This window comes from Vanellus vanellus, assembly GCF_965231255.1.
Source record: "Vanellus vanellus genome assembly, chromosome: 3".
Classification (NCBI taxonomy): Eukaryota; Metazoa; Chordata; class Aves; order Charadriiformes; family Charadriidae; genus Vanellus; species Vanellus vanellus.
The window spans coordinates 78714309-78726564 of NC_138907.1; the positions used below are offsets into that span (position 1 = coordinate 78714309).

At 45.4% G+C, this 12256-nt stretch overlaps 1 protein-coding gene across 1 annotated transcript in view; it reads left to right on the forward strand.

The window, feature by feature from the left end:
* The first annotated feature begins 5441 nt into the window (after positions 1 to 5441).
* Positions 5442 to 12256, forward strand: part of SEC63 (SEC63 homolog, protein translocation regulator) — a 62365-nt gene continuing 55550 nt past the window's right edge. The window contains exon 1 of the mRNA XM_082481893.1: positions 5442 to 5613. Coding sequence (XP_082338019.1) covers positions 5490 to 5613 — 124 coding nt within the window. The 5' untranslated portion in view covers positions 5442 to 5489. The remainder of the gene's footprint in view (positions 5614 to 12256) is intronic.

A 12256-nucleotide genomic window follows, 5' to 3' on the forward strand; every position in this document is an offset into this window, starting at 1 on the left:
GACTGCACAAAACCTTTTGATCTGTATATATACGAAAGAAACAGGGTGGCTAGTGGAGTCTTAATGCTGAAATTAGGACCTCATCAAAGATCTGTGGCATATTACTCTGTTTAACTGGATCTGGTGGCAGCTGGAGCTCCAACATGCATTACATCAGCGGCACTGGCAGCTACACTAGTGGAATAAAGTCGATCTTTAGTATTAGGGCACCCAATTATGATTTATGTGCCACATTAAGTTGAATTACTTCTCAAGCAATATGCGACACAAGCCTTGTCTCCCCAATGCACATAAATACAAACTAACTCTTTTAAATGCAGTTAATGTGTCTCTAAAGAGGTGTAACACATTGAGCCTGTCAACACAACTACCAATACCTGGAGAAGGGGGAGAGCATCACCGATGTGACACGGTAATCCAGACTATTAGTGAGTCACGAGCAGATCTCACTGACTTCTGCTTACGAAAACGAAACCTTGATTTGTTCACAGATGGATCGTCCTACTACTTAAAGAAGCAATGAAAGACTGGCTACGCAATTGCGGACTGATGGCAGGTTATAGACGCCAGACCCCTTCCAGGAATGGTTAGTGCTCAAGTGGCAGAGTTAATTGTGTTAGCCTGAGCAGTTCACTTGGGAAGCCGAAAGCAAGTAACCATCTATACAGATTCAAGGTATGCATTGGTAGGCATGCTGCAGAAAGAACAGGGAGTTCTCACCTCCTCAGGAAAAGCTGTGGCTAATGGAACAGAAATTCGGGACTTGCTGGATGTAATTCAACTTCCCAAAGAGATTGCTGTGGTTCACTGCCCAGCCCATACAAGGGACGCTACTGTAATCAGCAAAGGAAATGCCTTAGCTGATGCAGCAGTGAAAGTCACGGCTTGTCAACCTGCAGCGAAGATTATGGCAGTTACTTCGGATAAAAGATCATGGCCTGATGTTGACCATCCAAAAGAATTATACCAATCAGTTGTAACAAGTGAAGAAAAGGAACAGTGGAAAAAGTGGGAAGCAGTGGAAGATGAAGATGGAATATGGACAACAGGGGGAAAACCTGTCTTACCAAAGAAATACCTGATGACTATAACTAGATGATTCCATGATAAAGCTCATGGAGGAACAGAAGCAGTGGCTAAACAAGTACAGCAAGTATGGGCGGCCCCGGGTATCTATGCAGCCACTAAAAGAATTATTAATACCTGTCCTACCTGTCAAAAATTCTCAAATGTAAAACCTGCACATGAATTGGGAAATCGACCATGGGCATTTTTCCCATTCCAAAGATTGCAAATAGATTATGCTGATATGCCTGCAGTATGTGGATATAAATATTTGCTAGTAGTAATAGACCAATTATCAGGATGGGTAGAGGCTTTCCCAACAAGAAAAGCAGACACTGGAGGAGTAATAAAAGCTCTCCTTAAAGAAATTATTCCTAGGTATGGAGTACCACTCTATTGAATCGGACAGAGGGTCGTATTTCACTGCAGAAATAATCGATCGACTTCATGAGAGTTTAGGGATAGATGAAAGATTGCACACTCCTTATCACCCTCAAACATCTGGGCAAGTAGAAAGAATTGATCAAACTATTAAGGACAGAATAGCAAAAATTTGCACACATACAGGGTTAAAATGGCCAGAAGCATTAAATTTAGCCTTATGGGACGTTCAGAATGCCCCAAGGCAACCCTTAGGACTATCACCCGCCAAAGTTCTTTTTGAGAAACATTTAGCAATATGGGGAACCTATATCCCAGACACAACCAGCCTCTTGAATGAACGGAGATGAGCTTTAACTCACTATTCTAAGTTTACAATAAAGTTTCAAAATTAAAAGGGAGTATGCTCGGTGGTACCACCCGTCCCTCCAGAGATTTGCATGATTTGCAGCCTGGGGATAAAGTTCGAATAAAAGTATTTTCCCATAAATGTAAACTGGAACCCAGGTGGGAGGGGCCATATACTGTCTTACTAAGTTCTTACTTTGCTGTAAAGGTTACAGGGAAGGAAGCCTGGATCCACCACTCACGCGTTAAATGGCTATCTGAGGATCACTTAGTAGAGATGAACAATGACTGGTAATGGAGGAATCTATCATGATAGCTACTATGGAGACTGAAACCACTTGAATTTTCAAAGGACTAATAAAAAGGACTTTATAGAAGAATCTTTTTTCAGCATATTTATTCAGTGCAAACGTAGAGTCAAACCCTGTTATGGTGGCTGGCATGCATAATTTCCATAACACCATCTGCTGGCCAGTCCCTACCTCTGGAAACACCTGCTCTCCAGACTCCATTGGCTGCGGGAAGGCAGTCCACTGCCTCACAGAAGATCAGGAAGGTCATGTCATCTGGAATGCAAGTTCCCACAGCTGTAGGCATATCTGCTAGATGGCAATTTCCATTTCACTGTCATAAAATCTTCCATTCCATTTGGAAAGTACATATCTGTTACAGACAAAATGTTGAAAATTTCACCATTCCCACCTGCTAAGCCAGTCATCTTTGGTACCTTACCAGGTTTGTTGTTGCTTTTCTTCCACAGAGATTATGGGATCTTGTCAAAGCAATCTTTCTAATCTTTCTCCTGCCAGTAATTTAGGTCTCTGGCTTGTGTGGTTAGGAATTAAGGTAGGATTGAACTCAGTAGACTGCATTTTGCTTCCCTTGATAAAAGCCTGAAAGTGTGTGCTTGGTAGAGGTGGTCAGCAGCTGACAATCTCCTATGAATTTGGAAACACCACCAGTGGATGTGCAGGAGATGCTGGTGGCTGTGAAGCCACTGTGCAAATGAGCATGTGCATAACACCAAACAATTTGAACCTGGTGCAGGGTGCTGAGGGGAAGCCAGGTGGACCACAGAAGTGTGCCATGAGATGCTGGGGACAGCCCCCATGGCTCCAGTAACACATTTGCGCAGACCCTGTCCCTGTGGAAGGGCCCAGTACGACAGTGCTGTGTCATGAAAGAGTGCTATTCTGAGTTGGCACAATAGGTGCTTAAACTATTCTGAGAACATTTTGGGAAGATCACATTTCTGTAGTTTAGAAATCATTTTCTACTGGGGAGTTCCCATAATGCTATCTTCACCTCCAGTAGCCCCAGCTGCCACTGAAATACAAGCAGGTATTTGATTGTTTTTTTTTAACCTGGATGACCTTCCAGAGTGAGTGGAAAAAGCAACATTGCTTCTCCCTTTCCCCTGGGACACAAGGGATAACTTTCACTGTTTATGGGGAAACAGTGTACATAAGGAACAGCACTCAAATAAACCGTTGGGGTTTATGCTAGAATGGCCTCTGCTCACTGCTATTCAGTTACCGGGCAACCCACCTCCTGCCTGGGGAGCCCTGCTCTACCACAGCCAGACAGCAGGAATTATTTTTTTCCAGCCCTTCCTTTCCAGCGGCTCCTGGCTAATAGCTGCAACAGGCTGCCAGGGGAAAAAGAGAGACAGGACGAGATCAAGAGCAGCTCTCTAGGATTCCCTCACTAGGTCAGTTAATGCCACAGGCGTTCACAAGCCAACAGGGCAAAGGATGGCAAAGTATGTTGCCAGCAATTGGTAGAAAATGCATAGCTGGACTCCAAAACAGTGCAATTAAGAAGCAGTCTCATCATCTGCAACACAAGTGATGCTTGTTTTTCTCCAGATCTGGCTCCTGTGATCAGCTGAATACATCAACCAGAGATTTTCTCCAGGGCACTTACTCACACTGTCTCCCGTGTGGATTTTACAGTGTCTAATAAGATCTTAGCTCACCCCCTGCTGGGCCTTCAAGCTGGTGCACCCACAGGCCTTCCTCAGCTAACAGGTTGCTTTCACAAAACCTGTAGGAACTTAATCGTCTTTGAGAGCTCTGGCCCTTTATCTGACTGAAGTAACAGACTCAGCGGCTGAACACAGTTGCAGAAAGCGCCTTTTCTCTGCTTACAAAAATAGGCTAAGTACACAGGCAGTTTTTTACCTGTCTTGCATCTTTTTTACTGTACAGAAGCTTTTCACTGCCTCACTGTGAAACATAAATGGTTATAAACCCACAGAGGGAGGCAAGTTTCATGCATTCAGGTATCTTCCAGAACAGCTACTGCAAGAGCTGTCGTAACTGCAGAGGGTGTACAGTACTCAAAGGCAGTAAACTTTGCCTGTGAAGTCTGCAAGGATCTAACTGAGAACAATCACAAAGAAATTACGCCTCCCTTGCTTGTGATGCCATCACAACTCCCATGTCATGTTTTCCCACACTCTGAACTTACAAGTGCTGAAACTGTGAGATATTTATGAGATCCCATTTATGAGTGGCAGTACATTTGACTCTGTAGCTGCAGAGATGGGCATATTCTCATTGAATGGGCACAATTAGCAGCCCCTGCTACTTCAGAGGTAACTTGCCCTTAAAGGTGTGATGAATGCCAACATGGTATCTGCCTTTTGGTTTCACACCTTTAGGGTCACATCCTCATGTAGAGTATGATCATTCCTGCAATTAAATGGCAGCTCAGGGCCGACCCTCCAAATCCTGAGGACTTCGTATGCCTGAACTACTTTCCTTATCCAAGCTTACACATCTTAAGAACACTGTGCCTTTTGGTCCCTTATTTACCCCCTGAATGCTGCTTCCCCGGCTTCCACCCTCATCACCTTCCCCTCTTTCCTAGCGGTCTGCATTCCTGCAGCCTTCCCTGCTCTGCTTCCCCTCGCAGACCCCACTGCCCCATGCCCAGCCCGAACCCCAGCCGCCCCCGCAGAGCAGCCCAGCTTCGATCTCACTTGGGGTAAAACCAGCGCTGCCCCAACAAGCTCCCCTGCACACCGCAAGACGCGGGTCACCACCCTCCCCGGCCTCCAGGCCCCAGCCCTTCCCGGCGACAGCTATTTCGCGGGGGATGAGGGCAGGGAACAACGGGAGGCGGCCGGGGCGCTACGACGGGGCAGTGGCGCCATCTTGCGGGGAAGAGGAAGCGGCGGCCCGGGGGCAAGGCGGGGGTGAGCCCCCCGCTCCCCGCAGAACATCGCTGTCTGCCACCCGCCCGTGGGAGCCCGGCGGGGTCACGGCGCCGCTCGGGATGGGGTCGGGGACGGGAACGGGGACATGAGGGGACGAGAAGAGACCACCGCCCCACGCTCCGGCTCTCCTCAGGCACCTCTCGCGGCGCGGGGGCGGGGCTTTCGGTGAGCCAATCAACGGCCCGGCGGGGAGGGTAGCGGCGGGGGCGGGAGCGGGAGCGTGCGCGCGCGTGTTTCCGCCCGTGACGCCACAATGGCTATGGTGGCTGCATAGTGACACGTCTCCTTCCGCGGCGGTGCCCGGGAGGGGGCGGGGGGGGGGGGAGCGCTCGTTCTCGCGGGATCCCGGAGCGGCTGTTGCTCGGCCCCGCGCGAGCCGGGACGGCGAGACCGGGCCGCCGGCGGGGACGGCAGCAGCGGGGGGGTTGTGTGTGTTTGTGAGGTGGTCGGCGCGGCGCGGCGCTGAGCCGCCATGGCGGGGCAGCAGTTCCAGTACGACGACAGCGGCAACACGTTCTTCTACTTCCTCACCAGCTTCGTGGGGCTCATCGTCATCCCCGCCACCTACTACCTGTGGCCGCGGGACCAGCACGCCGGTGAGCGGCCCTGTGCCCCGGGCCCGGCCTTGCGCCTCCGCCTGCCGCCACGGGCGTCCCCAACCCCCCTCCCCCCCATCTCCCCTCGCCGCCGGCGGCGCGCGCCCCCGCCACCCCCGCGCCGCGGCAGAGCCGGGCCGGGCCGGGCCGTACCTCCCGCCGGGCCCGGCCCACACCGTTGCCGCTCCGGGGCTCCCGGCCGTCCCTGCGGGGAGCCCGGCGGGTCGCTGCCGCTTCTTTGGGGAGGGGTGTGGGGGAGCACCCGGCTGGCGGTGTAGTCGGTGTCAGCCATTTAGCGGTGCCCCGGGGGCAGACGGCAAACGGGGGGTGGGGGTGGTGAGGGGGGGGTGTCCGAGCCCGCCGCCCCGAAAGCGCGCTGAGCTCCGCGCCTCTGCTCCTGCAGAGTCATTGCTGCCCTGGGGGCTGATGCTTTGTTTTGGGCTTTTGGGGGGTCATTTTTTTAAATTTATTTATTTATTATTTTTTATTTTACTGTCTTCCCGGGGTGTTTCGGGGCGGATGACCTAAATTTTCGTCGTGGGAACAGAATAAACTATTGAACGGTGTTTTGGAGTTGAGGCCAAAGAGGAAAAGTTACCAGGCTCTGCTTTTATACGCTGTAAGGTCACACCGAGCGTGAAATTTTTTTCTCGTTGCAAGTCATGCAGTGTCCTAAGCACTTGATTCTTCTTCCACCCTTTGGGACGATGTTTTGCGGCCCAAACGATGTTGGAAAGTTTCTCTGAATACTTCTAAATTTAATTTCCACAGTTATTTCCCTCTTTGTCTTTCCTGCATCCCTCTACACTTGGAGAGAGATGACATTTTGGTATGTAGGCTGCCAGGCACACGTCTTTAACTGCAGTTTTGAGATGAAAAAGGCTGTAGAAATTGTGTTTATTGTGTTTAAAGGTGGGATAGTAAACGCTCAGTAGACCAGAGATGCTTGATGCTGATTCCCATTGCTGAAACTACTGACCTTTTACGAACACTTGTGCTTTGCAATCTGAGAAAAATCCCTTTTGTTCACTGCGTCTTTTTTACGGTCAGTATCTGGTAGTTGTTCAGTGTTTTTGTGTGCCATTTTAAATGGCTTGCGTCGTTCTGTTTAACTTAGTTTTATATGTAAAAGAAATACTCAACAATGAAATCTTATTCCTGTACCCTCTAGTAAGGAAAAGAAGAATTGATAGAACAAACGTTTTTGTGCTAAATCATGGCTGTTTACAGTCATGGTTACTGCCAAACATTCGTGGGGCTTCTGACAGGGCACTGGCTAGAGAGCCTCTTTGGAGGATTGATCTCTGCCCTCCAGATACTACCTGTTGTACCGCTGAGGAGTTAGTTCTTTCTGGTGGGAAGAAAGGTTTCTCTGCCTTGTCTTGCACAGTCCTGACTGTTGCAAGAGGGAGGCGTTACTGCTGTTGAGGACGTGTTGTAATCTTTGGGTTGTTTTTAAGGAGTGGGGGATCAAAGAGAGAAGATAACTCTACTCCTGTAACCTTTCTCTGAAACTCAAGATTTTTGTTTTATTTTTGTTCTGGTGAAGGGTGGGAGGCAGTGGGGGAGAAAATCACTCTTTCTCTTGGATAATGTTTTACTTCCTCTGTAGTTCTTGGCAGCTGGTTCTTGGGAAAACTGATGTGACTTACTTGGGATGCTGTGCAGAATGGTACGGATGGCCAGCCATGACACTCAGTGCTGTTCAGTTTCAAGGGGTTGACAGAAGATGGAAAAGCTATAGAAATGCTGTCAAACTTGGGAACACTTTACTAGTGTTACATTTGATCGTCAGATATCCTTACAGAATGGCAGAAAATGAAACCCTAACTTTGGAATATGGCTATATGGATTGTACCCAGTTTCCAAATAGGCTTGCCATTAAACATTACTCATTTCTTTCCCTCTAGCCAGTGTTGTTGAGTGTGTGGAGAGCCTGCTGTATATCGTTCTGCAATTAGTGCTAGGTTCTTACAAAAGCTGTATCAAACCATACTTTCCAAAACACAAGGTAAATTTTATTACGCTGTCAGGACAAAAATGAGTCAACTAAGTGAAAATCACCAGGCATGGCAGTGAATGAAAATGAAAGAATGATTTCTGCCTCATAATTGTCTTAATGGATTTTAAAATGTGGGTATAGTCCAGTTTTTGGCATAGGGTTTAATAGCGTGCTTACAGTCTCCTGGTTGAGTTCTGTTCTGCAGGCTCCTTTTGAATAAAGAGTTGAGGTGTTGTGCAGATCACAGTCAGGACTGCTGGAGCGCTCCCATGCTTCGTTGTGGTGCTGTAGTTATTTAATTGTATGGCTCTTGGGCGACTTGTTTCCAGCAAAATCCTTTGAATGGTCTTCACACAACTTCGTATGTATTCAACTGTACCTGTTCCAGCGTTTGAACCAGATTTCAGGAATAAATTAAAACCTTGTGCTGATGCAAATTACTGAATGTTTAGCCATGACTTTTTGATTTCAGAATAGTTCACTTAAAAAACAAAAAAACAAAAAAACAAAAACAAAAAAAAAAAAAAAAACAAAAAAACCAAAACCAACAACCCAAAAACAAAACATGTGTAATTTTGGAAGCCAAGAGAAGACCTATGTCTTCAGAAGAGAAATTTTCCAGCACTGCTAGCTTCTGATTCCTGTAATAAGCAGGAATATCTGGACTTTGATAAGAGGTGTTTATTTTGATGCTAATTTAGAGCAGGTTTTCCAACCAGTGAGGCACACAGTGCAGAGACAAACTGAATAAGCTCTGCCAAGACCTCTACTACCTCCATGTAGGACCAACTAAGATTTTTGTTCTGGAGCTGTGTTTTGTCCTGCCTGTGCTAGAGAGTCCAGTGTAGAGATGCCTTCGTGGCCCTGGGCAGAGTTGGTGAAGTCCAGGTGGACTAGCTAGCAGTTCCAGCCTACTGGGAGTGAGAAGACTGGATTGGAGCAAACTTTTGACATAAATCACATGCCTGTTTTCCTCACTTCAAGACCAGTTTGCAACGTGAACCAGAGCACCCGAAAGACAGACAGCAGATGCCTTTTTTGGTAAAAACTAAGTTGGAAGATGTGCTTCAACCACATTGTTTTGTGAGAGTGGACTAGGGCTAGTCTGAAGCAAGAATGAAACGCTTATAGCATGGAGGTCGAGCCTTTGGTGCCCGCTGCTTCCTTCTAGAAATGCACTGCCATAGATTGCTGGTGCTTCATAGAGTAGAGAGCTCCAGCGGAGGGGGAGGAACGAGAGTGCAGTACGTTCGCAGCTCTCTTCAAGTGAGGTTTGGCACCAAAAATTTGGCAATTGCTGATGGTCTGTAACATTGTAGGATTTGTTCTGTGCTGTAGTTTTGTAGTAAATGCCCACAGAGTAAATGAAAGAAAAAAAACCCCACAACAGTGTGTGTTTTTGCTGTAGTGAAGATTGGAACCTAAGAATATACTGCGTTACTATTTTGAGAAAACTCAGAATATGTTACCTAATGTCAGATTTTTAGCAGGATAGTTTTTTTGGCAAGCCATTAGGATTTCACTCTTAGTTCTTTTTAAAATAAACTTTTGAAAGACCTTTTCAATACCACTGTCTTGAAGAACAGTATGATTTGACTAGTTGTCTCTCGGGTCCTGAGTAAAATTTGAGCTGCTTTTATTTTCTGGGTATCTAACCTGCTTTCTCCAGGCATTCTAAGAGTGTCCATATGAAGCGTTGCTGCAGCCTGCAGTAGGGATCAATATTTATATTTTGGAGGGTTTTGCTGTGGTGTGGTTGTCACCCCATGAACTGTCCTATAATTTCATTACCTCAGCTTTGATAAACCAGACAAGCAGGAAATTGACTTTATAAAATGGATTTGTCCCAATGACTTTATCTCCTTGGTGTTCATTGTAGAGTTAATAAGGCTTTTGTAAAAGGTTAATTGTTCAGCTTTGTGTCTTGGGCTGCAGTTTCATAACTGCTTCAAGGTAGCAGTGCTCTGACAGTAAGCCTTGTATTTCTCCCACTACCTTGTGCCAAATAGAGCACCTGAACGGTGTGATGTGCTGGAAGAAACTCATTTGAGCTAAACCGAATTTTTTGTTTTTTTTTTTTGTCTTTTAATGTGTATTAGTTTCTGGGTATGACTCACTGTGGATGTCTGGGGTGGTGCAGGACGTGACTTTGAGCTGGGAGGGGAGAAGACTGATTCTTTCAGTGGTGGTGATGGCTTTAGGTGATGGTGAAACTGCTGTGTTGTCTATCCTTGACTTGTATCTTTAAAACATATGTGTGTTTTATTATTAAAAAAACCCACTACCATTCATACTTTTTGTGTATTACCTCTGTTTTGGGTAAATATTAGCATAACTTTAGCATAATTACTGCGAGGAAGACTATTGCAAGGACTGGTTTTGATTTGGAACTAAAAATACAGTTGCTAAAAAGTTATTCTGATGCAGATTCACTTCTTAACTAAAAAGTATTTTCTGAAATGGGAATTTTAAAGTTGTTTTTCAAAAAGTTAATTGTGAGAGTTGAAGAGAAGTTATTTTTTTCTCAGCAATTAGGAATGGCTAAGTATCTCTGTGTTGCTGAACTTGCTTTGAACCAGTTTCACTGTAGGCTTGTGTGGATCATCATCAGCATCTAGAAAGGAAATGGAGAGCAAGAGGTGATTGAATTTAGTTGGATAATGTGCCAGTTGTTGCTCAATGCAGATGTGTTTGCTGAACTTTGTGTACTTTTGGACTTACACCTGTGCTGCTGAATTGAGACACATAATTATAAAGCTCTGCTGAAACAGGTGGTCATAGAGTAATGTGCTTCGTAGTTAAGTACATGTATTTGTGAAAGCTTGTCATTTCGTCCAATTTTTGAGTTTATTTTGGTCTACATTAAATAAATTATCCTGGTTTAGGGCACTGCGTATTCTTAATTTGTTGCAAAGCTGCTGGAAAGAATAAAAGTTTCTCTCCTGAGTCTTTTACAGTAACTTGAACAAAACAAGATGTTGAAAACAGTTCAACCCCCCCCCGAAGAATAACAACTGTGAATGTGGGGATAATGTTAATGAAAGTTTTCTCTCTCAGCCTCTTCTATGAGAGAAAAGAGGTTGTAGGAGCTATTCAGCTTGGAACAGAGACTGTCCTTCCTGAAGTGTGAGAACAGAAAAACCTGCTGTAGGAATGGGGTGGGGTGGGGGGGGGAAGATGAGCTGCTGTGTTTTCATATCTAGGAAAAAATACTGATACGAAATGGATAAAAGCTGTTCAGTTTACTTTCATTGTGATAGAAGTCCACGTGTGTGGTGTTTTTTTTTTGTCTGTCCTGTGTCCCCTCCACCCCTAGCTATACGTTGTCCTGTTGCTCACCAGCCTTTTTCCCCTGCACCCTTCCCTCTCATGTTGGAGACATACACTAAGGTTTTCTTGAAGAGCACTGGGCTAATACAAAGAAAAACTTAAAAAAAAATTTAGTTAAAGGAGGCTATTCCCTGCTAATCTTTGAAGACGTCATGCCTCTAATAAGTAGCATAGGCTGTTTGAGAATGTCTGTTCTAGTCCAGCCTTTTTGCATTGAGACTGGGCAAAGTATGGAAATACTTAAAAATATAGCTTATTAGGTGACTGTTAAAAGGGGGAGTAGAATATAATGGAGTTACTTAATATTATTTTATTAATTTTTTACTATATTGCTATTTTCAAGAAGTAGGGTTTTTTGCCTACTACTATAGATAGTACTTGGCACCCGTGTTTAAAACCTTGAATAGAAGTCTTGAAAAAGTCCTTCTGTAAGGTTTACTGCATTAGGAACCATGCTTCTCTGTATATCTGCCCACTACACAGGATATCCCTATGTAGTAGTGTAAATACGAAGGTTTCTCTATACTTTTTGTTGCACTTTTTGTCTGTAGGTCTCGAGGCTGTCTTCAGAGATCCACGTTAATCCCCTGCTTTAAGATGGAAGTAGAGGAACTGAGCCTATAAGGTTTATTTGGCTCTTTAAGGACAGTGAGTCTGCAACTTGGATGAGACTCAAGCCAACATAGAGAATGCAGGCGGCATTTCTTCTGTTTTATTTGTAATGGAGTAATGAGCACTTGTACCTTACTGCAGCTGTGGAAGAGGAAGGGCATCTCAGTACTACCTAATACTGCTGCTTCCACTCTGGGGTAGAATTCTTCTGTGCTGCTTCTGATCCTCTGGTGAGACAAGACTGGTTGGAGTGGGTTAACTGTGACCCCTGTCCTTGCTCACAGCTCATTGAGATCTCATTAACCTTACCTCAAAAGTATTTCACAGCATTTTGGTATTTGGTAGTACAGGATAAAAGTACAGGATGCTGGTAAAGGACAGGATAAAAACACAGGATGCCACGCTCATTGCTAATGCGGTGGACAAGCATGGGTGTGAAAACCTGATATCTGTGAAGATAAGCATTTTGTGCCTGTATGTGCTTGTGCTTATCCTTTCCTGTTAATACAACCTTTGAGCATTCTGTCAGGAAGTGGGAGGGGAGTCAGTGAAACTCAGTTATGCATTTAAGAACTGTTATTACATATAAATTGATTTTTTTTTCAGGTATTGAGAGATTGAATGTACTATGGTTAACTTAAACCATTTCAAGTGCAGAAAAATGCAGCTTATTAAGTGACTGTTAAACGGGAGAATAGA